The sequence below is a fragment of the Pseudophryne corroboree genome, chromosome 7, assembly GCF_028390025.1.
Source record: "Pseudophryne corroboree isolate aPseCor3 chromosome 7, aPseCor3.hap2, whole genome shotgun sequence".
Lineage (NCBI taxonomy): Eukaryota > Metazoa > Chordata > Amphibia > Anura > Myobatrachidae > Pseudophryne > Pseudophryne corroboree.
Window position 1 is genome coordinate 292,116,063 of NC_086450.1, and position 22,468 is coordinate 292,138,530.

A 22,468-nucleotide genomic window follows, 5' to 3' on the forward strand; every position below is an offset into this window, starting at 1 on the left:
CTCTAGGACGTAAGAGAAAATAAGATTTTAAACCTACCGGTAAATCTTTTTCTCCTAGTCCGTAGAGGATGCTGGGCGCCTGTCCCAGTGCGGACTTATTTCTGCAAGGCGTGTATATAATTGTTGCTTACATAAGGGTTATGTTACAGTTAAGATCAGTCTTTGGCTGATGCTGTTTTGTTCATGCTGTTAACTGGTTACGTATATTCCAGGTTATACGGTGTGGATGGTGTGGGCTGGTATGAATCTTGCCCTTAGATTAACAAAAATCCTTTCCTCGTACTGTCCGTCTCCTCTGGGCACAGTTTCTCTAACTGAGGTCTGGAGGAGGGGCATAGAGGGAGAAGCCAGTGCACACCCATTCTAAAGTCTTTAGAGTGCCCATGTCTCCTGCGGAGCCCGTCTATACCCCATGGTCCTTACGGAGTCCCCAGCATCCTCTACGGACTAGGAGAAAATTATTTACCGGTAGGTTTAAAATCTTATTTTATATATATATATATATATATATATATATATATATATATATATAAACTTAAAACATAATCCTGACTTTATATACTTTGTCCTGATCGAAATCGTTCTATTTTAAAGGCATTGTAAAGTTGACAGCAATTACGCTATCATAGTGGACGTTATGTGCATGCTTCCACTACCAGTGCCACACCACCTATGTAACACACATAAAACAGATTATATATGTACTGTATATATAGAGATAAGTGCTATATAAATTAATTATTATTCAGTGCATCTGGAAAGTATTCACAGCGCATCACTTTTTCCACATTTTGTTATGTTACAGCCTTATTCCAAAATGGAATAAATTCATTTTTTTCACTCAAAATTCTACAAACTATACCCCATAATGACAACGGGAAAAACGTTTTTTTTTAGATTTTTTGCAAATGTTTTAAAAAATAAAATTAAAATAAAGCACATGTACATAAGTATTCACAGCCTTTGCTCATTACTTTGTTGATGCACCTTTGGTAGCAATTACAGCCTCAAGTCTTTTTGACTATGATGCCACAATCTTGGCACACCCATCTTTGGGCAGTTTCGCCCACTCCTCTTTGCAGCACCTCTCAAGCTCCATCAGGTTGGATAGAAAGTGTATGTGCACAGCCATTTTCAGATCTCTCCAGAGATGTTCAATCGGATTCAAGTCTGGGCTCTGGTTTGGCCACTCAAGGACATTCACAGAGTTGTCCTGAAGCCACTCCTTTAATATCTTGGCTGTGGACTTAGGGTCGTTGTCCTGCTGAAAGATGACCCATCGCCCCAGTCTGAGGTCAAGAGTACTCTGGAGCAGGTTTTCATCCAGAAGGTCACCGTACATTGCTGCATTCTTCTTTCCCTCTATCCTTACTAGTTTCCCAGATCTTGCCGCTGAAAAACATCCCCACAGCATGATGCTGCCACCACCATGCTTCACTGTAGGGATGGTACAGCTACCATCATGTTCCCAGACATGCGGGGGGGGGCACTCAGCACAGGGCTAGCTTGCCCCGCATGTCTGTCCGCCCCCCCCCCCCCCCCCGCGCACAAGTACAAAAGCATCGCACAGCTGCGATGCTTTTGTACTTGTTGAGTGACTCCCGGCCAGCGCAGCTCCTGCGGCCCGTCCCCCGAATGGTCCAGCCACGCCGGCGTTGGCCAGACCGCGCCCCCAAAACAGCATCCAAACACCGCCGTGTCGCCCTCTTCCGCCCAGCGACCGCCTCTGCCTGTCAATCAGGCAGAGGCAATCGCTAGAGAACGACGGCCTTCAGCCGTACGGCATGCATTGCGCCGGCGCATGCGCAGTTCCGACCCGATCACTGTGCTGCGATAAACTGCAGTGAGCGATCGGGTCGGAATGACCCCTCGATGAGCTGTGCCTGGTTTCCTCCAAACATGACGCCTGGCATTTACACCAAAGAGTTCAATCTTTGTCTCATTAGACCAGAGAATTTTGTTTCTCATGGTCTGAGAGTCCTTCAGGTGCGTTTTGGCAAATTCCAGGCTGACTGACGTGCTTTTCACTATAGAGTGGCTTCCGTCTGGCCACTCTACCATGCAGGCCTGATTGGTAGATTGCTGCAGAGATGGTTGTCCTTCTGGAAGGTTCTCTTCTCTCCACAGAGGAATGCTGTAGCTCTCACAGAGTGACCATCAGGTACTTGGTCACCTCCCTGACTAGGGGCCTTCTCCCCCGATCGCTCAGTTTAGACAGCCGGCCAGCTCTAGGAAGAGTCCTGGTGGTTCCGAACTTCATCCATTTACAGATGATGGACGCCACTGTGCTTATTGGGACCTTCAAAGCAGCAGATATTTTTCTGTACCCTTCCCCAGATTTGTGCCTTGAAACAATCCTGTCTCGGAGGTCTATAGAGAATTCTTTTGACTTCATGCATGGTTTGTGCTCAGACATGCACTGTCAAGTGTGGGACCTTATATAGACAGGTGTGTGCTTTTCCAAATCATGTCCAATCAACTGAACTTACCATAGCTGTAGGAACATCTCAAGGATGATCAGTGGAAACAGGATACACTTGAGCTCAGTTTTGAGCATCATGGCAAAGGCTGTGAATACTTATGTACATTTTAATTCCTAGTTTTTTATTTTTAATAAATTAGCAAAAATCTCAAAAAAAAAACTTTTTTTTCACGTCATGGGGTATTGTGTGTAGAATTTATGGGAAAAATTGATTTATTCCATTTTGGAATAAGGCTGGAACATAACAAAATGTGGAAAAAGTGAAGCTCTGTGAATACTTTCCAGATGCACTGTATGTGGCAGACTTTGCATGTAGGAAGTCTGGGCTCTCTTGGGACAAAACATTATCTATAAGTTGCAAATGATAATAGGAACAAATGATCCCCTCCCGCAACCTGAGGGTCATTCAGATGTGGTTGTTAAAGCAACTGGTGTTTTTGCTCTTTGTCATTGCAATTATATGCTAATATATGCACAAGCTAACCTGTGCATAGGGATGCTCACTGCTGCCTCCTCATGTCCATCCAACAGCACATAAATGCAGATTTATCGGCACCATTGTCGCAGATTGGGTCATCGTGCAGATTCTGACTGCCTGTGTAGATGCGCAAGCTGTGCTGCTCTTCCGGGGTGCAGATGCAGGAGGGGCAGATATAACATGTGCAGAGAGAGTTAGATTTGGGTCGGGTGTGTTCAAACTGAAATCTAAATTGCAGTGTAAAAATAAAGCAGCCAGTATTTACCCTGCACAAAAACAATATAAGTCACGCAAATCTAAATCTCTCTGCACGTGTTATATCTGCCCCACCTGCAGTACAACATGGTTTTGCCCATTAGTGTGCTTTTTTTTTTTTTTGCTAACAACTCTGAATAACCCCCAGTAGTCGCTTTATGACCGCATCTGAGTAACACTCCATAAACATAACCCACTCCCCCGCAGCCTATCCCTAACACCCCTCCCCACCCCCCCTGCCCCTGCTACCTAACCCTAACTGTTCCTTCCCACAGCCTAGCCTAACCCTAACCAACTCCCCCTGCAGCCTAATCCTGACCATCCCCCCGATGCGCTCATTCTGCCCCCTCATGAGGAGATGGGTTGCGGGTCACATGGTTGTGACACCAGAGATCCTTTAGCCCACTTGGATCTTGCATCTACCATTACCATATACTTGCTGCATTAAGTCTGCCTCAACGCAGCATGTATCAACCACTACCGTCAGGCTGTGGCAGAGAGAATGCCTTTACAGCTGTAATTATTGTGAAAATATGGTGGAGGTGGTGGCGGGGGGGTGGCGGAGGGGTGGGGGAAGGGTTGTCCCTTACTTTGCCAGAGACTCTCAAACTCATGTATACACCTCTGATTTGATTTTCCATATTGCTTGTGGTTGGCTTCTTGATAAGGTGATAAACAGAAAGGGGATTCATATAACAGACATTTGACCCCATTTAACTACTCCAAATATTTGATTAATAGACTTCTATACTGTTTTCCGTATCTTAAGGCCCGTACGTACACACTGGTCGATGTATCGGCCGTTCTCTTGAACGGCTGATACATTGCGGGACCGTCGGCCAGTGTGTACGGGCGATACGTCTGTGAACTCCGTCGTTCACAGACGTATCGCGTCGGCCGCGCAGCACAGCCGACAGCCAATATATCTAACGATATATTGGCCCGTCGCTGTGTGTGTACGGGGCGGTCGTCCGACCGCCCGTACACATGCTGCGGCGGCCGGCGGTGATTGACAGGTGAACTGGGCGGGCGCTCGCGCCCGCCCGCCCAGTTCATGACGTCAGTCCCCCGACGGATCGGGCTGTGTGTATGCACAACACACTGCCCGATCCGTACATAGATATATCTGCAGATCAATTGATCTGCAGATATATCTAATAGTGTGTACCCACCTTTAGTTTGGCTTTTTTGGGGTACATGCAATTTCCATAGTTTCTCCTACACTTTTTTTTTTTTTTATTCTGACGGCAATTATCGTAAACTTGCAATAGGATATGTCAAATTACAGCAGCGTGCATCCCAGTGATAAGCCTCTTTTCGATTTCATTTATTTGTAAAAAGTCAGACTGCTGTAAACTACATCGTTACCATGGCTAATTGAATACCCCAGGTGTCAGTGTCATTTGAAGATATAATGTAAATTCAGGGGGTAAATATTGGTTCTACTGGTAGAGCTGAGAATTGTTCATAAACTTTCTTTAGATTACCAGAGATGCCGTATAAAATGGTAGCAATGATGTGTGATATTTAGAGAATGAACATATTAATAGCTATTAGTTTATACAACATACTGTATGTTAAAAATGAAGAGCAAGAACAGACCATATGTAAAAAATTGGACAAATCGCCTTCTGAGGCACTCATTACTTCTCACACTGTTTTATTTATTTCTAGTTACTTCTTTTTTTTCTTACGTCCTAGAGCAGGGGTGGGGAACCTCCGGCCCGCGGGCCGTATAAGGCCCGCGAAGCCGTTCTGTCACCACACGGAGGAGAGCGCGGCTATTGTCGGGCGGCTGCGGCGTTGTGTAGGACTTGAAACCAGCCGCCGGTTAGTGAGCCAATCAGAGCTCGCGGACCGGCAGCCAATCAGGAGCCGCGGCTGCCGGTCCGCGAGCTCTGATTGGCTCTCGAACCGGCGGCTGGTTTCAAGTCCTACACGCCGCCGCCCAATATAGCTGCGCTCTCCTCCGTGTCCCCGCCGAAATGAGCGGTAAGCAGCACGGGGGGGGGGGGGGCATCTGTATACCTGGCACCGTGGGGGGCACCTGTATACCTGGCACTGTGGGGGCATCTGTATACCTGGCACTGTGAGGGGCATCTGTATACCTGGCACTGTGAGGGGCATCTGTATACCTGGCACTGTGAGGGGCATCTGTATACCTGGCACTGTGAGGGGCATCTGTATACCTGGCACTGTGAGGGGCATCTGTATACCTGGCACTGTGGGGAAATCTGTATACCTGGCACTGTGGGGGCATCTGTATACCTGGCACTGTGAGGGGCATCTGTATACCTGGCACTGTGGGGGCATCTGTATACCTGGCACTGTGAGGGGCATCTGTATACCTGGCACTGTGGGGACATCTGTATACCTGGCACTGTGGGGACATCTGTATACCTGGCACTGTGGGGGCATCTGTATACCTGGCACTGTGAGGGGCATTTGTATACCTGGCACTGTGGGGGCAATTGTGGATCTGGCACTGCACTATTGGGGGCATATGTGTATCACGTCCCATTTGAATTGGCCACACCCATTTTTTTGGCGCGCGCAGGTGCAGACTTGTATGGCCCCCGAAGGATTTTATAAATATCCAAATGGCCCTCGGTAGAAAAAAGGTTCCCCACCCCTGCCTAGAGGATACTGGGGATCCATTTAGTACCACGGGGGTTATAGACGGGTCCACTAGGAGCCATGGGCACTTTAAGAATTTGATAGTGTGGGCTGGCTCCTCCCTCTATGCCCCTCCTACCAGACTCAGTTTAGAAAATGTGCCCGGAGGAGCCGGTCACGCTTATGGAAGCTCCTGAAGAGTTTTCTGCATTTATTTTATATGTTTGTTATTTTAAGGCAGGACTGGATGGCACCAGCCTGCCTGCTTTGTGGGACTTAGAGGGGAAAACGGCCCAACCTCTTGAGGGATTAATGGTCCCGTTCCCTGCTGACAGGACACTGAGCTCCTGAGGGAACTATTCGCAAGCCCCACCACGGCGAGCGTACATTCCCGCAGCACGCCGCCACCCCTAACAGAGCCAGAAGAATGAAGAGTGGTGAATACTAAGCTGGCGTCCCATTTAGCGGGTCACCGGCCATTATGGTGGCATGAGGGTACGGAGACGCACGGCTTCTAACCGGGGCAGACTGCATCTCCAGACACAGTACACAGCTGCATTACAGTACACTGTAAACAGTACCCAAACTGGCAAACAAAGCTTTAAAATGGTTTTCTCTCCATTTTAAGCACCAGATTACCTCAGTCAGTATAAAAAAGCGGGAAGACCGCGCACCATTGAGGGGGCGGATCCTTCACAATGAGAGGATCCAGCAGCTGACCAGCGCCATTTTCCCTCTGCAGTGAACACGCTTACTGACAGGGACGCGCAGCTCCTCCGGAGTGACTCCAGGTTACCTCAGTGGTACCAGGGGGTCATAGCAGGGGGGAGCGATCATTAGTGTACTAAGTCCCCTATCAGGGTACTTAGTCTGCGACCCGGCTAAGCTTGGCATTAGCGATAATGGTGCAGTAGGGGCTGGCTCCAAATAACTCTGTGTATCCCTAAAGGGCTCATTGTGGGTTAATTGTGCTTAACCTTTTCGTGTGTGTGTGTGTGTGTGTGTGTGTGTGTGTGTGTGTGCTCAGTCACATTTACATTATGTCAGGCAAAGAGTGTGTTTCTTGTACAGCGGAGTGTTCCTCTTCATCAGGGGGCTCACTACTGGTTAATCAGGGCCGTGCAGCTTCCCAGAATAGCAGAACTGAGCCGGAGTGGGTTAATTCCCTTAAAGGAATGATCTCCAGTATTTCTACGAAATTGTCCCGCAATGAGAAAGAGACGCAATACTTAAGACAGACTGTGGATGAGTTTATGAACAGAGACTTAGTCCCCAAAACAGCGTCTCAGTCTCCTCCCATTTGTCCGCAAAAACGATCTCTGGCCCACATTCTGCAGTCTGACTCTGACGGGTCAGACATGGACGAGGGTGGGGTGCATTTGGAGGGGAGGATACTACTCTCTCACAGGGAATAGAGGCTCTTATAGAGGCTATCAGAGATGTTCTGCAAGTTCCTGCTAAGGTGTCAGAGGAGTGTGAGGAATCTTATTTTAATGTAAAAAAGAAGTCCTCAGTCACTTTTCCTGCGTCAAAGGAATTGAATACCCTGTTTGAAGAACCGTGGGTTAATCCTGATAAGGAATTTCAAATCCCAGAAAGGTTGCTCTCATCTTTCCTCTGGAGGATAGGAAAAAATAGGAAAATCCACCTATATTGGACGCATCAGTCTCTAGGCTGTCATTAGAAATTGTATTGCCTGCCCCTGGTGCAGCCTCCCTAAAGGATACGGCTGATCGTAAAATTGAGACTACACTCAAATCATTGTACACAGCTGCTGGGGTGGCCCAGAGACCCACTATAGCATGTGCGTGGATTACTAAAGCCATTGCTAAATGGTCAGGTAACCTAATTGAGGGGTTAGATTCCTTGTCTAGAGGGGATGTTGTTTTACTCCTGCAGCATATACAGGACTCTGCGAACTTTATGGTGGAAGCCATAAAAGAGATAGGCTTGCTTAATGCACGCACCACGGCTATGGCAGTGTCAGCACGCAGGGGCTTGTGACCAGGGGCGCTGGAATGTTTTTAGGTTGGGGGGGGGGGGGGTGGCGTAGAAAAAAGTTATTTTGGCGCCCCCTGGTGCCGGCCTCCTCTACCTTTTTACCCCCCCACCGCTGTGCGGATGAGCGCTTACCTGCAGATCCACGCGGGCGGCATCTCCTTTAAAAACAGCCTGCTACCCGCAGGGTGCTGTGTCCTCCTATCTTCGTTGTGTCCTAGCCGCCGCTGGCTGTCTCTCCTTCACAGATGCATTACTGGGAGGAGGCGTGGCCAGGCTGGGACGTCCCGAGACCATAGCCACGCCTCCTCCCAGCAACTGTGAAGGAGAGACAGCCGGCGGTGGCTAGGACACAGCACCCTGCGGTAGCAGGCTGTTTTTAAAGGAGATGCCGCCCGCGTGGATCTGCAGGCAATTCAAATTATGCCACACAGTATTACAATCTTATTCGCATTACCCCAAACGTAGTGCACCTGATTTATATTATGCCACAAAATAGTGCCCCTTATTCACATTACGTCACACAGTAATGCCCCTTATACATGTTACGCCACTTATACACAGTACTATCCCTTATACACAATGCCCACATACAGTAGTGCTCCTTATCAGAGGTATAGCTAGGTGCCATGGTGCCATGAGCAAAGGTATGTTTCAGCGCCACCTCCTCTGTATTGAATTAGGAGCATCTTGCATTTGAAAAGAAAAAGATAGTTTAAAAAAAAAAAATCGATGACAGGGCCAGTTCTAGACCTTGAGGAGCTCAGGGCGAAAGTTGCCTTTGGTACCCGCCATGCTGAAAACAGGGACAGTGTGCGCCGAAGGTGCGCGAAAAAAATATAGAGCCAAAGAATAGTACCAATTCACATTACCCTGTACAGTAGTGTCCGTTAGTCACATTACACCGCACAGAAGTTTCCGTTATTCACATTACACTGCACAGTAGTACCCTTATACACATTACACCACACAGGAGAGCCACTTATACAAGTTATGCCAGAGTAAAAGCCTCTTATACACGTTACGCCACAGTAGAGCACCTTATACATGTTATGCCAGGTAGAGCTGCATATTCACTTATGCCAGGTAGAGTCCCTTATACACGTTATCCAGCTAGAGCCCATTATACACATTATGCCAGGTACAGCACATTATGCACATTATAGGGGTCATTCAGACCCCGCCGCAAAAGCGGCCCACAGCGCAGTTTGTTGGTGGCAGCAAACTGCGCATGCGCAGTGGGCGTGAGGCCATACACATTGTGGTCGCTTCTCTGATGGATGCAACCACAATGTGATTGACAGGTGCCAGCGTAGCGGGATTAAGGCAGGGTGGTGACGGAAAAACAGGGGCAGGCCGGGAAAATTTTTGGGGCGGCTGCATGACGTCACACACAGACGCTCCCCAATAAAAATGTCTGCTGACAGCGCAGCCAGCCAACACAACCTTAGATCAGATGTTTCCGCAATCTAATTGCGGATGCATCGGGAGGCGGCCTTGCCCTGTGCTGGGCGGCCCTCAGCATGTGCAGGGATGAATGCAGATCTGGCTGCGTATGCAGCAATCTGCTTTCATCTTTGAATAACCCCCTATGCCAAGTACAGCCCTCGTTCCCTCCACAGTGCGGCCCCTGTACCTGCAGGAGGTCCCGGCTCAGGCGCTGACTCTCCTCTCTCTTCTCCGTCTCCGGTGTCTCGCAGGCTCTGTTACTCCAGCAGCAGCGGCTCCATCCTATGTCGTCAGTGACGTCGAGAGGAGGGGGGGGGGAAGCAGGTACTAATTACCCAGACCTGGGACTGATAGAGGGGTCTGCCGGGGGCCCTGGTGCACTGCACTCCCACCCCTCTCCCTCCTTACTGGGCAGCAGCATAAGCTCTCATGTTGGCAGCACAGCACATGCTGCAGTGTGCTGTGCTGCAGTCAGGCCGATAGGCTGCTGTTCTTTCTCAGCCCCTGCCTTTTCCTGTATAGGTGGGGAGGGGGGAGGGTGATCACACTGATCACATTCCCCCCCTCCCCTCGAATTGACCCTGGCTGAGGGGCTGAGCCAGGGCTGGGAACTCAGTCAGGGGTCAGGCACTGCACAGATTCCCCCACCATCACTTTTTCCATAAAGGGGCGTGGTCACGCCTCCCGCGATTAGGCCACGCCCCCAAAACATCTAGGCAGCAGGGGAAGTCGGCGGCAGCAGCGTAGCAGTGTGTGGGCAGAGGCCGCACACTGGGGGAGTGAGCGGCGCTACACGGGGCCAGCGCTGCCACTACCTGTCATCCAGTTTGACAGGCGCAGCAGCAGGGTAGCAAAGCAGGGAGAGCGCCTCCCTGCTTTGTATACCCTTGCTGAGCGAGCAGCGCCGGCTCCCCTGCGCCTCTGTCATATTTGGGGGTGGCAAGCTGCCCCCTTGCCCCCCCTGTTCCGACGCCCCTGCTTGTGACTACACCAGTGGACTGCTGATGCAGACTCCAGGAAAGGCGTGGAAGGCCTACCATTCACAGGAGAGGCCTTGTTTGGAGATGAACTAGACAAATGGGTCTCCAAAGCTACTGCGGGTAAGTCTACTTATCTTCCTTCCGCAGCTCCCCCAGCCAGGAAAACGTATTCAGCTTCAAATTTACAGTCCTTTCGGACGGCCAAGTTTACTGGCAAATCCAGAGGTGCTTCTATGGCCTCCAGAGGTGCAAGAGGTAAACCACGCAAACCAGCAACTGCAGGTGCTCAGGAACAGAGCTCAGGCTCTTGCTTCCTCAAAGCCTTCAGCGTGACGATGGATCGCGATGCCTGGAAGGCTGTCAGGTGGGAGCCCGGCTAAAATTCTTCAGTCACATCTGGTCAAGTTTGTGCCAGTATCCCTGGGTCTTAGATCTTATTTCCCAGAGCTACAGACTGGAGTTCCAAGAGCTCCCACCTCACAGACTCTTCAAATCAGGCTTAGCTATTTCACAAGAGGCGATTATAACTTTACAGCATGCCATCAAAAAACTGGTACAGACTCAAGTCATTGCTCCAGTTCCACCTCATCTGCAAGACAAGGGGTACTATTTCATCTTGTTTGTAGTACCAAAACCGGACGGTTCGGTACGGCCAATTCTGAACCTCAATATCACTGACCTGGTTTGGGAGTGTTGTGGACTCGGGGCTTCTTCCGATGACCGGGAAGAGGAACCGCCACTGGGTCGTAGTAGAGATGGCCGGATGTAGGTCTTCCTCATGCAGAACTAAGACGGCAGGCGGGAGGCCCAGAGGAATTCTTGTAGGTCTCCTGTAAGACAAGACTTGTAGAAATAATGAAGGCTGGGGTACTGAGATATTGGAGACACTGTGGTATTGAAGGCACTGAGGTACTGGGAGTACAGGGAGTGCTGGGAGACCCTTGGAGGCACGGAGGTGTTTGGAGGCACGGAGGTGCTTGGAGGCACGGAGGTGTTTGGAGACACCGAGGTGTTTGGAGGGACGAGGTGCTTGGAGGCACGAGGTGCTTGGAGACACGGAGGTAACTGGAGGCACGGAGGTGCTTTGAGGCGCGGAGGTGCTTGGAGGCACGGGGTGCTTGGAGGCACGAGGTGCTTGGAGGCACGGAGGTGCTTGGAGGCACGGAGGTAACTGGAGGCACGGAGGTAACTGGAGGCACGGAGGTGCTTGGAGGCACGAGGTGTTTGGAGGCACGGAGGTGCTTGGAGGCACGGAGGTGTTTGGAGACACCGAGGTGTTTGGAGGGACGAGGTGCTTGGAGGCACGAGGTGCTTGGAGACACGGAGGTAACTGGAGGCACGGAGGTGCTTTGAGGCGCGGAGGTGCTTGGAGGCACGGGGTGCTTGGAGGCACGAGGTGCTTGGAGGCACGGAGGTGCTTGGAGGCACGGAGGTAACTGGAGGCACGGAGGTAACTGGAGGCACGGAGGTGCTTGGAGGGACAGGATGCTTGCAGGGACAGGATGCTTGGAAGCACAGGATGCTTGCAGGGACAGGATGCTTGGAAGCACAGGATGCTTGCAGGGACAGGATGCTTGGAAGCACAGGATGCTTGCAGGGACGAGGGAGCTCTGGATCATAGCTTCCACAGGAGAAACGAAGATACTCAGGCATCGGATCTCTGCCTGGTATCTGATTTTAAATTCCCCGCCCTAGCCTGATTGGCGGAGCAGGCAGGTGACGTCAGACCTGCTCCGCCTCCTTGCCCTTGCTTGTGATGGCGGCGCCCTTGCTTCCGGGAAGCCGCCGGAGAGCAGCGCCGACCCGCCGCTGAAGCCGGAGACTGACAGGGGAAGAGAGGCGCCGGGCAGACCAGGCCACCCGCAGGGACAAGCGCGGTCGCCGCTGCCCGAGGTTCGTGACAGTACCCCCTCCTCCAGGAGTGGCCCCTGGACACTTCCCGGGCTTAGTCGGATGTCTGGAGTGGAAGATCCGAATCAGACGAGGAGCCGTTACTTCAGTAGCCCCAATCCAACTTCTCTCCTCAGGTCCATAACCCTTCCAGTCCACCAAGTACTGTAATTTTTTATGAAGATAACGAGAGTCCAGAATAGCTTTGATTTCAAACTCCGCTCCAGCTTCTGCCACTACGGACGTTGGCCTTGGGAGTGCTGAGTGGAATCGATTCAGTATGAGGGGACGGAGTAGAGAAACATGGAAGGCGTTAGGTATGCGAAGATGGGCAGGCAAACCCAATTTACAGACCACAGGATTTAAGACTTGTAGCACAGGGTAAGGACCGATGAACCTTGGAGCGAATTTCATGGTGGGCACCTTCAACCGGAGATTCCGTGTGGACAGCCATACCCTGTCCCCAACTTTATATTGAGGTGCGGCTTGCCGTTTCTTATCTGCAAAGAACTTGTACCGAACAGAAACCTGCTTAAGATTAGCATGAACCTTTCTCCAAATTTGTCCAAAGTGTCGTAGAGTGGACGCTACAGCAGGAACCTCTATTATCGGAAGGCTTGGAAATTCCGGAACACGGGGATGGAACCCGTAGTTGACGAAAAATGGTGATTCCCCAGTGGAAGAATGAAACAAATGGTTATGGGCAAACTCCGCCCAAGGCAACAACTCCACCCAGTTGTCCTGTGAAGGAGAGAGATACAACCGAAGAAAAGTCTCTAGATCTTGATTGACTCGTTCCGTTTGTCCATTTGTTTGGGGATGATAAGCCGACGAAAACTTAAGTTTAATGTGTAGAGTTGAACAAAGGGCTTTCCAAAACCTGGCGGTGAACTGTACTCCACGGTCAGAAACAATCTCTTGTGGCAACCCATGCAAACGAAAATGTTCTCGGATAAACAATAGAGCCAGTTTCGGTGCTGTCGGAAGACCAGTCAAGGGCACAAAGTGTGCCATCTTCGAAAAACGGTCAACGATAACCCAAACGGTGTTGCAACCCTTGGAACAGGGCAAGTCAGTGATGAAGTCCATGGAAATGTGAGTCCAGGGTCTCACAGGGATAGGCAGAGGACGAAGTAACCCTGCAGGAGGCAGACGAGGAGATTTATGTTGTGTACATTGGGGACATGAATTAACGCAATCTTGTACATCCTTCCTCATGGTGTTCCACCAGTAAGACCTTTGCAGAAACTTGTACATCTTCTGAGCGCCGGGATGACCGGAAAACTTGGAGTTATGGACCCACCGTAGTATTCCTGGGCGGAATCTAGCTGGTACGGACATTCTTCCAGGAGGAGGAGCTGGAGTAGTTAAAGCAGCAGAGACAGAAACTGGATTCAGAATTAAACCCCGCTCCGGAGGTTCATCCTCGTCTGTGGGAACCTGTGAACGGGAAAGCGCATCTGCTTTAATATTGAGAGTCCCGGCACGGTACTTGATAATGAACGAGAATCGGGAAAAGAAAAGTGCCCATCTCGCCTGGCGAGGATTCAAACATTGTGCGGATTTGATGTACAGTAAATTCTTGTGATCCGTGTAGATGGTAAACACATGTTTAGCCCCTTCTAGAAGATATCTCCATTCTTCCAAGGCAGATTTGATTGCCAAGAGTTCCTGGTCTCCAATAGAGTAATTTCGTTCGGCTGGAGAGAATTTACGAGAGTGGAAGCCACACGGATGTAATTTCTTATCAGAGGAATGCTGGGAGAGGACAGCCCCCACCCCGACTGAAGATGCATCAACTTCTAAGAAGAAGGGTTCCTCGAAATTTGGTTGTTGGAGAACTGGAGCCGTCGTGAAAGCTAACTTTAAGCGAGAAAAAGCTACAATGGCTTCCGGAGGCCACAAACTAGGATTAGAACCCTTTCTCGTCAGGGCAGTAATGGGTGCAACAATGGTGGAGAAACCTTTAATGAATTTCCTGTAGTAGTTCGCAAAGCCCAGGAACCTTTGTATTGCTTTCAGGGAAAGAGGCTGAGTCCAATCACGAATGGCCGACAACTTTTCCGGATCCATGCGAAGCTCCGTCCCCGAGATGACATAACCGAGGAACGGAATAGATGTTACTTCAAAGGTACATTTGGAAAGCTTGGCGTAGAGATGATTCTCTTGTAAACGGTGTAGCACCTCTTTGACTTGAGTCCTGTGTTCGACAAGATTCTTGGAAAAAATCAGTATGTCGTCCAGATATACCACAACGCTCTGATACAGCATATCACGAAAGATTTCGTTGACGAATCCCTGGAAAACCGCGGGAGCATTACTAAGACCAAACGGCATCACCAAGTATTCGTAATGCCCATCTCGGGTATTAAAGGCAGTCTTCCATTCATCCCCCTCTCGGATGCGTATAAGATTATAAGCTCCTCTCAAGTCGAGTTTTGAAAAAATGCGGGCACCACGAACCCTATCAAATAACTCTGTGATTAGTGGCAAGGGGTATTTATTCTTAATAGTAATGTCGTTTAGGCCGCGGTAGTCGATGCATGGTCTCAACCCCCCGTCCTTTTTCTTCACGAAAAAGAAGCCTGCACCAGCAGGGGAGGAAGAGGGGCGAATGAATCCCTTGAGCATATTGGACTTAATATACTCCGACATGGCTTGAGTCTCGGGAAGAGACAGAGGATATGTGCGACCACGAGGTGGCGTCTTCCCTGGGACAAGGTCAATAGGGCAGTCCCAAGGCCTGTGAGGTGGTAACAGGTCAGCAGCTTGTTCCGAAAATACGTCCTTGTACCCTTGATATGCCTCCGGAATGTGCTCTTCATCCGTTTTGGAGGTAACACGGAGCGGACAAACAGGAGTAAGACAATTAGTGTGACAAAAGGAACTCCAGGACAGAATTTGTGACGACTTCCAATCGATGTGGGGGTTATGACTTTTCAGCCAAGGCATTCCAAGAACCAGATCATGGGGCATTTCTGGGATTACCAAGAGTTCCAAATCTTCCTGATGTAGAGCCCCGACCCGCAGCTTAACTGGCCCCGTGCGCCACATTATGAGACCTTTGGAAATTCTAGTCCCGTTGATAGCCGTCAGTGAAATTGGCCGCTCGATAGGCCGTAACTTTAAACCCAAACTTTGGGCACAGAAGGAAGAAACGAAGTTCCCTGCAGCTCCGGAATCCAATAGGGCTTCACAAGACCTGGAGACTGAATTGGAGACTAGAGTTACTGGAAGCAAGCAGTCCGAAGTTGGAGAAGCTTTTGTCGTAACTCCCAGCTTGACTCCTCCGGAACAAGCTAGGTCTGCCCGTTTCCCGGACGGACTTTACAAGATTTAAGAAAATGATCTGCGGCTCCACAGTAAAGGCAGAGTTTACCCTCACGACGACGCTGTCGTTCTTCCGGAGACAGTCGGGAGCGGTTAATTTGCATGGGCTCATCTGAGCTAGGTGAGGCCACCGGCCTAGGAGTAGGATTCCGGAACCTGGAACGATCCGAACGGTTACGTTCTCTTCCACGCTCCTGCATCCGAAGATCCACCTTGACGCAAAGGGAAATCAAATCTTCTAATGGATCCGGCAGATCTCTAGTAACCAGCTCGTCTTTCAGCCGGTCGGAAAGACCGTTCCAGAAGGCAGCTCTCAGGGCATCATTATTCCAGCGTAGTTCGGAAGCAATGGTCTGGAAATGAACCACGTACTGGCCCACGGAACGGGCGCCCTGCCGAACACGGAGCAAATCGGAAGAAGCAGTGGTCATTCTGCCGGGCTCGTCGAAAATCCTTCGAAAGGACGAGATGAAGTTGGTGTAGTTGGAAACCATGGGATCAGATCGTTCCCATAATGGAGACACCCAATCCAAAGCAGAACCTTCCAACAGAGAAATAATATATGCTACCTTGGACCGGTCTGTAGGAAAGTTGTGTGCAAGTAGCTCGAAATGTACCTCGCACTGGTTCAAGAAACCACGACAATTTTTGGGATTCCCATTATAGCGGGACGGAGTAGGCAACTGAAGGCGTGGAGTGACACCGGCCGATGGTTGAACATTGCTGGCAACGGCAACTGGTGCGACTGCTGGAACAGGAGCCGGAATTACTGAGGCCAGAGACGCCTGAATCTGATCCAGACGCCCGGACAACTGCTGGAGGTACTGCATCACCTGACCTTGTGCTGCTTCCTGACTTTGCACTCGAGAAGCCAGGTTCTGGATGGCACTAGAGTCCGTGTTCCGATCCCCCGAGTCCATGAGGCCTGAGTATACTATCACTGACCTGGTTTGGGAGTGTTGTGGACTCGGGGCTTCTTCCGATGACCGGGAAGAGGAACCGCCACTGGGTCGTAGTAGAGATGGCCGGATGTAGGTCTTCCTCATGCAGAACTAAGACGGCAGGCGGGAGGCCCAGAGGAATTCTTGTAGGTCTCCTGTAAGACAAGACTTGTAGAAATAATGAAGGCTGGGGTACTGAGATATTGGAGACACTGTGGTATTGAAGGCACTGAGGTACTGGGAGTACAGGGAGTGCTGGGAGACCCTTGGAGGCACGGAGGTGTTTGGAGGCACGGAGGTGCTTGGAGGCACGGAGGTGTTTGGAGACACCGAGGTGTTTGGAGGGACGAGGTGCTTGGAGGCACGAGGTGCTTGGAGACACGGAGGTAACTGGAGGCACGGAGGTGCTTTGAGGCGCGGAGGTGCTTGGAGGCACGGGGTGCTTGGAGGCACGAGGTGCTTGGAGGCACGGAGGTGCTTGGAGGCACGGAGGTAACTGGAGGCACGGAGGTAACTGGAGGCACGGAGGTGCTTGGAGGCACGAGGTGTTTGGAGGCACGGAGGTGCTTGGAGGCACGGAGGTGTTTGGAGACACCGAGGTGTTTGGAGGGACGAGGTGCTTGGAGGCACGAGGTGCTTGGAGACACGGAGGTAACTGGAGGCACGGAGGTGCTTTGAGGCGCGGAGGTGCTTGGAGGCACGGGGTGCTTGGAGGCACGAGGTGCTTGGAGGCACGGAGGTGCTTGGAGGCACGGAGGTAACTGGAGGCACGGAGGTAACTGGAGGCACGGAGGTGCTTGGAGGGACAGGATGCTTGCAGGGACAGGATGCTTGGAAGCACAGGATGCTTGCAGGGACAGGATGCTTGGAAGCACAGGATGCTTGCAGGGACAGGATGCTTGGAAGCACAGGATGCTTGCAGGGACGAGGGAGCTCTGGATCATAGCTTCCACAGGAGAAACGAAGATACTCAGGCATCGGATCTCTGCCTGGTATCTGATTTTAAATTCCCCGCCCTAGCCTGATTGGCGGAGCAGGCAGGTGACGTCAGACCTGCTCCGCCTCCTTGCCCTTGCTTGTGATGGCGGCGCCCTTGCTTCCGGGAAGCCGCCGGAGAGCAGCGCCGACCCGCCGCTGAAGCCGGAGACTGACAGGGGAAGAGAGGCGCCGGGCAGACCAGGCCACCCGCAGGGACAAGCGCGGTCGCCGCTGCCCGAGGTTCGTGACACTCAAGTCCTTGAACCCATTCTTAAGAGTGTTCAAGTTCAAGATGGAGTCTCTGAGAGCAGTGATCTCAGGTCTGGAGGAGAGGGAATTCCTAGTGTCTCTGGATATTAAGGATGCGTACCTTCACATTCCGATCTTGCCGCCTCATCAGGCTTATCTACGGTTTGCACAACAGGACTGTCACTACCAGTTCCAGGCCCTGCCATTTGGTCTCTCCATAATACAGTCGATGGTTCGGGATGTCCTGAAGTCAGCCTGGATATCTGTGCATCTATGCATTCGCCTTCTGGGGAAAATGGTGGCCTCTTACAAGGCGCTTCAATATGGAAGATTTCATGGAAGACTCTTCCAGCTTGATCTGTTGGACAAATGGTCCGGATCACATCTTCACATGCACCAGAGGATCTGTCTTTTGCCAGAAGACAGGATCTCCCTTCTGTGGTGGCTACAGACTTCTCGCCTCGCCGAGGGTCGGAATTCAGAACTGGATTCTGTTAACCACAAACGCAAGCCTCAGAGGTTGGGGAGAAGTCACCCAAGGGGTGCAGTTTCAAGGAAGATGTTCAAGTCAGGATGTCATCCTTCCAATCAACATTCTGGAACTCATGGCCATATACAACGCACTTCTGCAGGCCTCATATCTTCTTCAAGATCGGGCCATTCAGGTCCAGTCGGAGAATGTGAGGGAAGCATACTTCCTCAGCAGACACGACCTGCACCCGGGGGAGTGGGGGCCTTCACCGGAAGTGTTCAGGAGCTTGACACGTCGGTGGAGATATCCACAAATCGACATGATGGCCTCTCGTCTCAACAAGAAGCTCAAGCGGTATTGTTCCAGGCCGAGAGACCCACAGGCAGTGGCAGTAGACGCTCTGACGACACCATGGGTCTATCAGACGGTGTACGTGTTTCCTCCACTTCCCCTGATCCTAAGGATTCTAAAAAGAATAAAAAGGTAAAAGGGTTCACGCAATACTCATTGCTCTGGACTGGCCAAGAAGGGCCTGGTACGCAGACCTTCTGGAGATGCTCCTCGAAGATCCGTGACCTCTACCTCTTTGCGAGGATCTTCTACAACAGGGCCCGTTCATCTATCAGAACTTACCGCGGCTACGTTTGATGGCATGGAAGTTGAACGGCTGATTCTAGCCAGAAGAAGGATCCCTAACAAGGTTATCCCGACTATGATCCAAGCCAGGAAAGGGGTAACGTCTAAACATTACCACCGTATTTGGAAAAAAATATGTCTCTTGGTGTGAGTGCAGAAATTATTCTGCGGTGGAATTTCATCTGGGACGTTTCCTGCTTTTTCTGCAGGCAGGTGTGGATGTGGGCCTACGTCTGGGCTCCATAAAAGTCCAGATTTTGGCCTTGTCCATTTTCTTTCAATTGGCTTCTCTCCCTGAGGTCCAGACGTTCTTGAAAGGTGTTCTGCACATCCAACCTCCCTTTGTGCCTCCCACGACACCTTGGGATCTCAACTTGCCGCTGCAGTTCCTCCAAACGGACTGATTTGAACCGTTACAGGAGGTGGACGTAAAATACCTTACGTGGGACACCCTCACACTGTTGGCCTTGGCTTCAGCAAGACGTGTGTCAGAGCTGGGGGCTTTGTCTCACAAAAGCCCCTATTTAATTTTATATGAGGACAGAGCTGAACTCAGAACTTGACAGCAATTTCTTTCTAAAGTGGTGTCTGTGTTTCACATCAACCAACCTATTGTGGTTCCGGTTGTCACCAAAACCTCTGCTATTTCAAAGTCTTTGGATGATGTGAGGACTTTGACGGTGTATGTAAATCGAACGGCTCGTCACAGAAAATCAGACTCACTGTTTGTTCTTTATGATCCCAATAAAATTGGGTGTCCTGCTTCAAAGAAGTCAGTTGCACGCTGGATTAGGCTCACTATCCAGCATGCTTATGCCACGGCAGGTTTGCCGGTTCCAAAATCTGTACAGGCCCACTCTACTAGGTCGGTGGGTTCTTCCTGGGTGGCTGCCGGGGTGTCTCGGCTTTACAGCGCTGCCAAGCAGCTACTTGGTCTGGTTCGAACACGTTTGCTAAGTTCTACATGTTCAATACTTTGTCCTCTGAGGACCTTCAATTTGGTCAATCAGTTCTGCAGGAACCTCAGCACTCTCCCACCCGGTTTGGGAGCTTTGGTACATTCCCATGGTACTAAATGGAACCCCAGTGTCCTCTAGGACGTAAGAGAAAAAAGGATTTTAATTACCTACCGGTAAATCCTTTTCTCGTAATCCATACTTGGCACCCGCCCGGTGCTTCGTTTTTCCTGCACGGTTAATTGGTTAAGTATTGTTGGTTTAGCTGTTTCTGTTCCTGTTTAAAGTTGTGTTAGCGTAGCTTTCCCCTTGTTGTGTGTGCTGGTTAGGAATCTCACCACTATCCTTTTATATCCTTCTCTCAAAGTATGTCCGTCTCCTCGGGCACAGTTTCCTAGACTGAGTCTGGTAGGAGGGGCATAGAGGGAGGAGTCAGCCCACACTATCAAATTCTTAAAGTGCCCATGGCTCCTAGTGGACTCGTCAATACCCCCCATGGTACTAAATGGAACCCCAGTATCCTCTGCGGACTATGAAAAAGGATTTACTGGTAGGTTATTAAAATCCTATTTTTACAATGTTCTGTATCACGATAGCGTACATGCAGTAACTCCAAACTCCCAACTGAACACTATCTTGACTCATAAAGATCAAATAGACAATTATGACATCATTTATAATTGTATATATTTTAGTTTACCGCAGATTTTCTGTACAATCTTTTTCGTAATGATATTGTATATTACAAATTCAATAGTTGTTATTAAGCAGGCAGACTTAATACTGAATCATATAGTATTTATATTATATTTGTGTTGCTCCCATAATAAAGCGGTATTAAAGATCATCTTTGCCTTATAGTAACCATGTAGAAGACCAAGATGTGAAAATGATGAATGATAATAAAATAGTTGTCAGCGTTAAGAAGAACCAAACTGCTGATCCAGGTTTGTGTGTATTTGCATTGCTCTATCCTTGATCGTGAGGTTTAGATGTATCACTAATTTGTGTTTACAATATCTATAATTTAATCTATGTATGTGTTATCTGATCTTCAATCTCTGTGCTTTTTTATTAAGATGTCATTCCTTCTTACAGAAATTACTAGGTTAAGTAAATATCCTTCGTATGTATGTATTATGTCTTGTATATATTTTTTTTTTACAGCATTACGTCCAAAAACCTGTATAACTGACAAAGAAAAAGGGAGAATAAGAAGATTCTGACAAGAATATTTAACCTTGAAAAACTTGCCATAGTTATTTATTTAACAAAGGCCCTCATTCCGAGTTGTTCGCTCGCAAGCTGCTTTTAGCAGCATTGCACACGCTAAGCCGCCTCCTACTGGGAGTGAATCTTAGCTTAGCAGAATTGCGACCGAATGATTCTCAAAATTGCGAATAGAAATTTCTAAGCAGTTTCTGAGTAGCTCGACACTTACTCTGCCACTGCGATCAGTTCAGTCAGTTTCATTCCTGGTTTGACGTCACAAACACACCCAGCGTTCGCCCAGACACTCCCCCGTTTCTCCAGCCACTCCCACGTTTTTCCCAGAAACTGCAGCGTTTTTTCACACACTCCCATAAAACGTCCAGTTTCCGCCCAGAAACACCCATTTCCTGTCAATCACACTCCGATCACCAGAACGAAGAAAAATCCTCGTAATGCCGTGAGTATAATACCAAACTTCTTAGCAAATTTACTTGGCGCAGCCGCAGTGCGAACATTGCGCATGCGCAGTTTGCGGAAAATCGCTGCGATGCGATGAAAAATAACGAGCGAACAACTTGGAATAAGGGCCAAAGTGTTTACAAAAATGTAATAGTTCATGTTAAAATGTTTTTTACTGTTCAAAAATAAACGGAATTTTTCAAATTATCCTTTGTCGGATGATTTATTTTACAAAACAACGAGGACAGAATAACAAATATCTTGTTTTTCTATGGGATTTTTTATTATTTTTTTTCTGTCTTATATTTTGCTAATTCACATTAAATGTTTAAGTGTGTGCCCTAGTTCTGTAAATCTTTTTAAATGCACTGTTACTTTCCATAATCTCAGGTCTCAAGTAGCAGATGTCAGTGTTTACAATAATAATATTCTATGCTCTTGGCTATCAACAGCATTTGTTTCATTACCATTGTCAGTTTATGCTGTATCCATATTGTCAATAGAAGCACATTTAAACAGTATGAGAAGATAGATAGATAGTTAGTTAGTTAGTTAGTTAGTTAGTTAGTTTTGTGCACCACTGCTGAAGCACTAATAAAACCTCTTATCGGGCTGACATTTCTAGATGTATTTGTGTGTGTGTCGTTTTTTTCCCCATAATAAAAATATTATTTTTGCAGTAGCAGTACCCTTACATTTTTTGGTGGTATAATATGCTTTTTGGTTGCTTGGGGATAAGATATGTAGTTTTTGTGTTGTTGTTTTTTTTCATAACCGTTAATAATTAACATGCATGCATAGATTTATTCCTAGTCAAAATTTCAGTGCTTTCCTGATTGGGAAAGCAGCAGATTAGCAATGAACGGGTCATACATGTGAACGTGCCATGGTGTGTGTGGAATTCAAAGGAATGGGTTACATGTAATTAGCAAAAAAAAAATTACTTTTGATTTTAGTTTATGATTTTGTAAGCGTCTGTACAATATGGACTAATTATTCCAAAGACAATTCTGTTTTCATGACAAAGCTGTGGCAGATATTGGTGATACCACAGAGAACTAGTTATATTAGATTACAGCTATGTTTC

General features: G+C 49.1%; 1 protein-coding gene across 2 annotated transcripts in view; it reads left to right on the plus strand.

The window, feature by feature from the left end:
* The window catches only part of KATNIP (katanin interacting protein), a 465,431-nt gene extending 443,843 nt beyond the window's left edge, over window positions 1-21,588 (plus strand). For both annotated transcript variants that reach the window (XM_063934227.1, XM_063934226.1), the window contains 2 exons: window positions 20,572-20,657; window positions 20,878-21,588. In XM_063934227.1, coding sequence (XP_063790297.1) covers window positions 20,572-20,657; window positions 20,878-20,936 — 145 coding nt within the window. In that variant the 3' untranslated portion in view covers window positions 20,937-21,588. The remainder of the gene's footprint in view (window positions 1-20,571; window positions 20,658-20,877) is intronic.
* The last annotated feature ends 880 nt before the right edge of the window (window positions 21,589-22,468 follow it).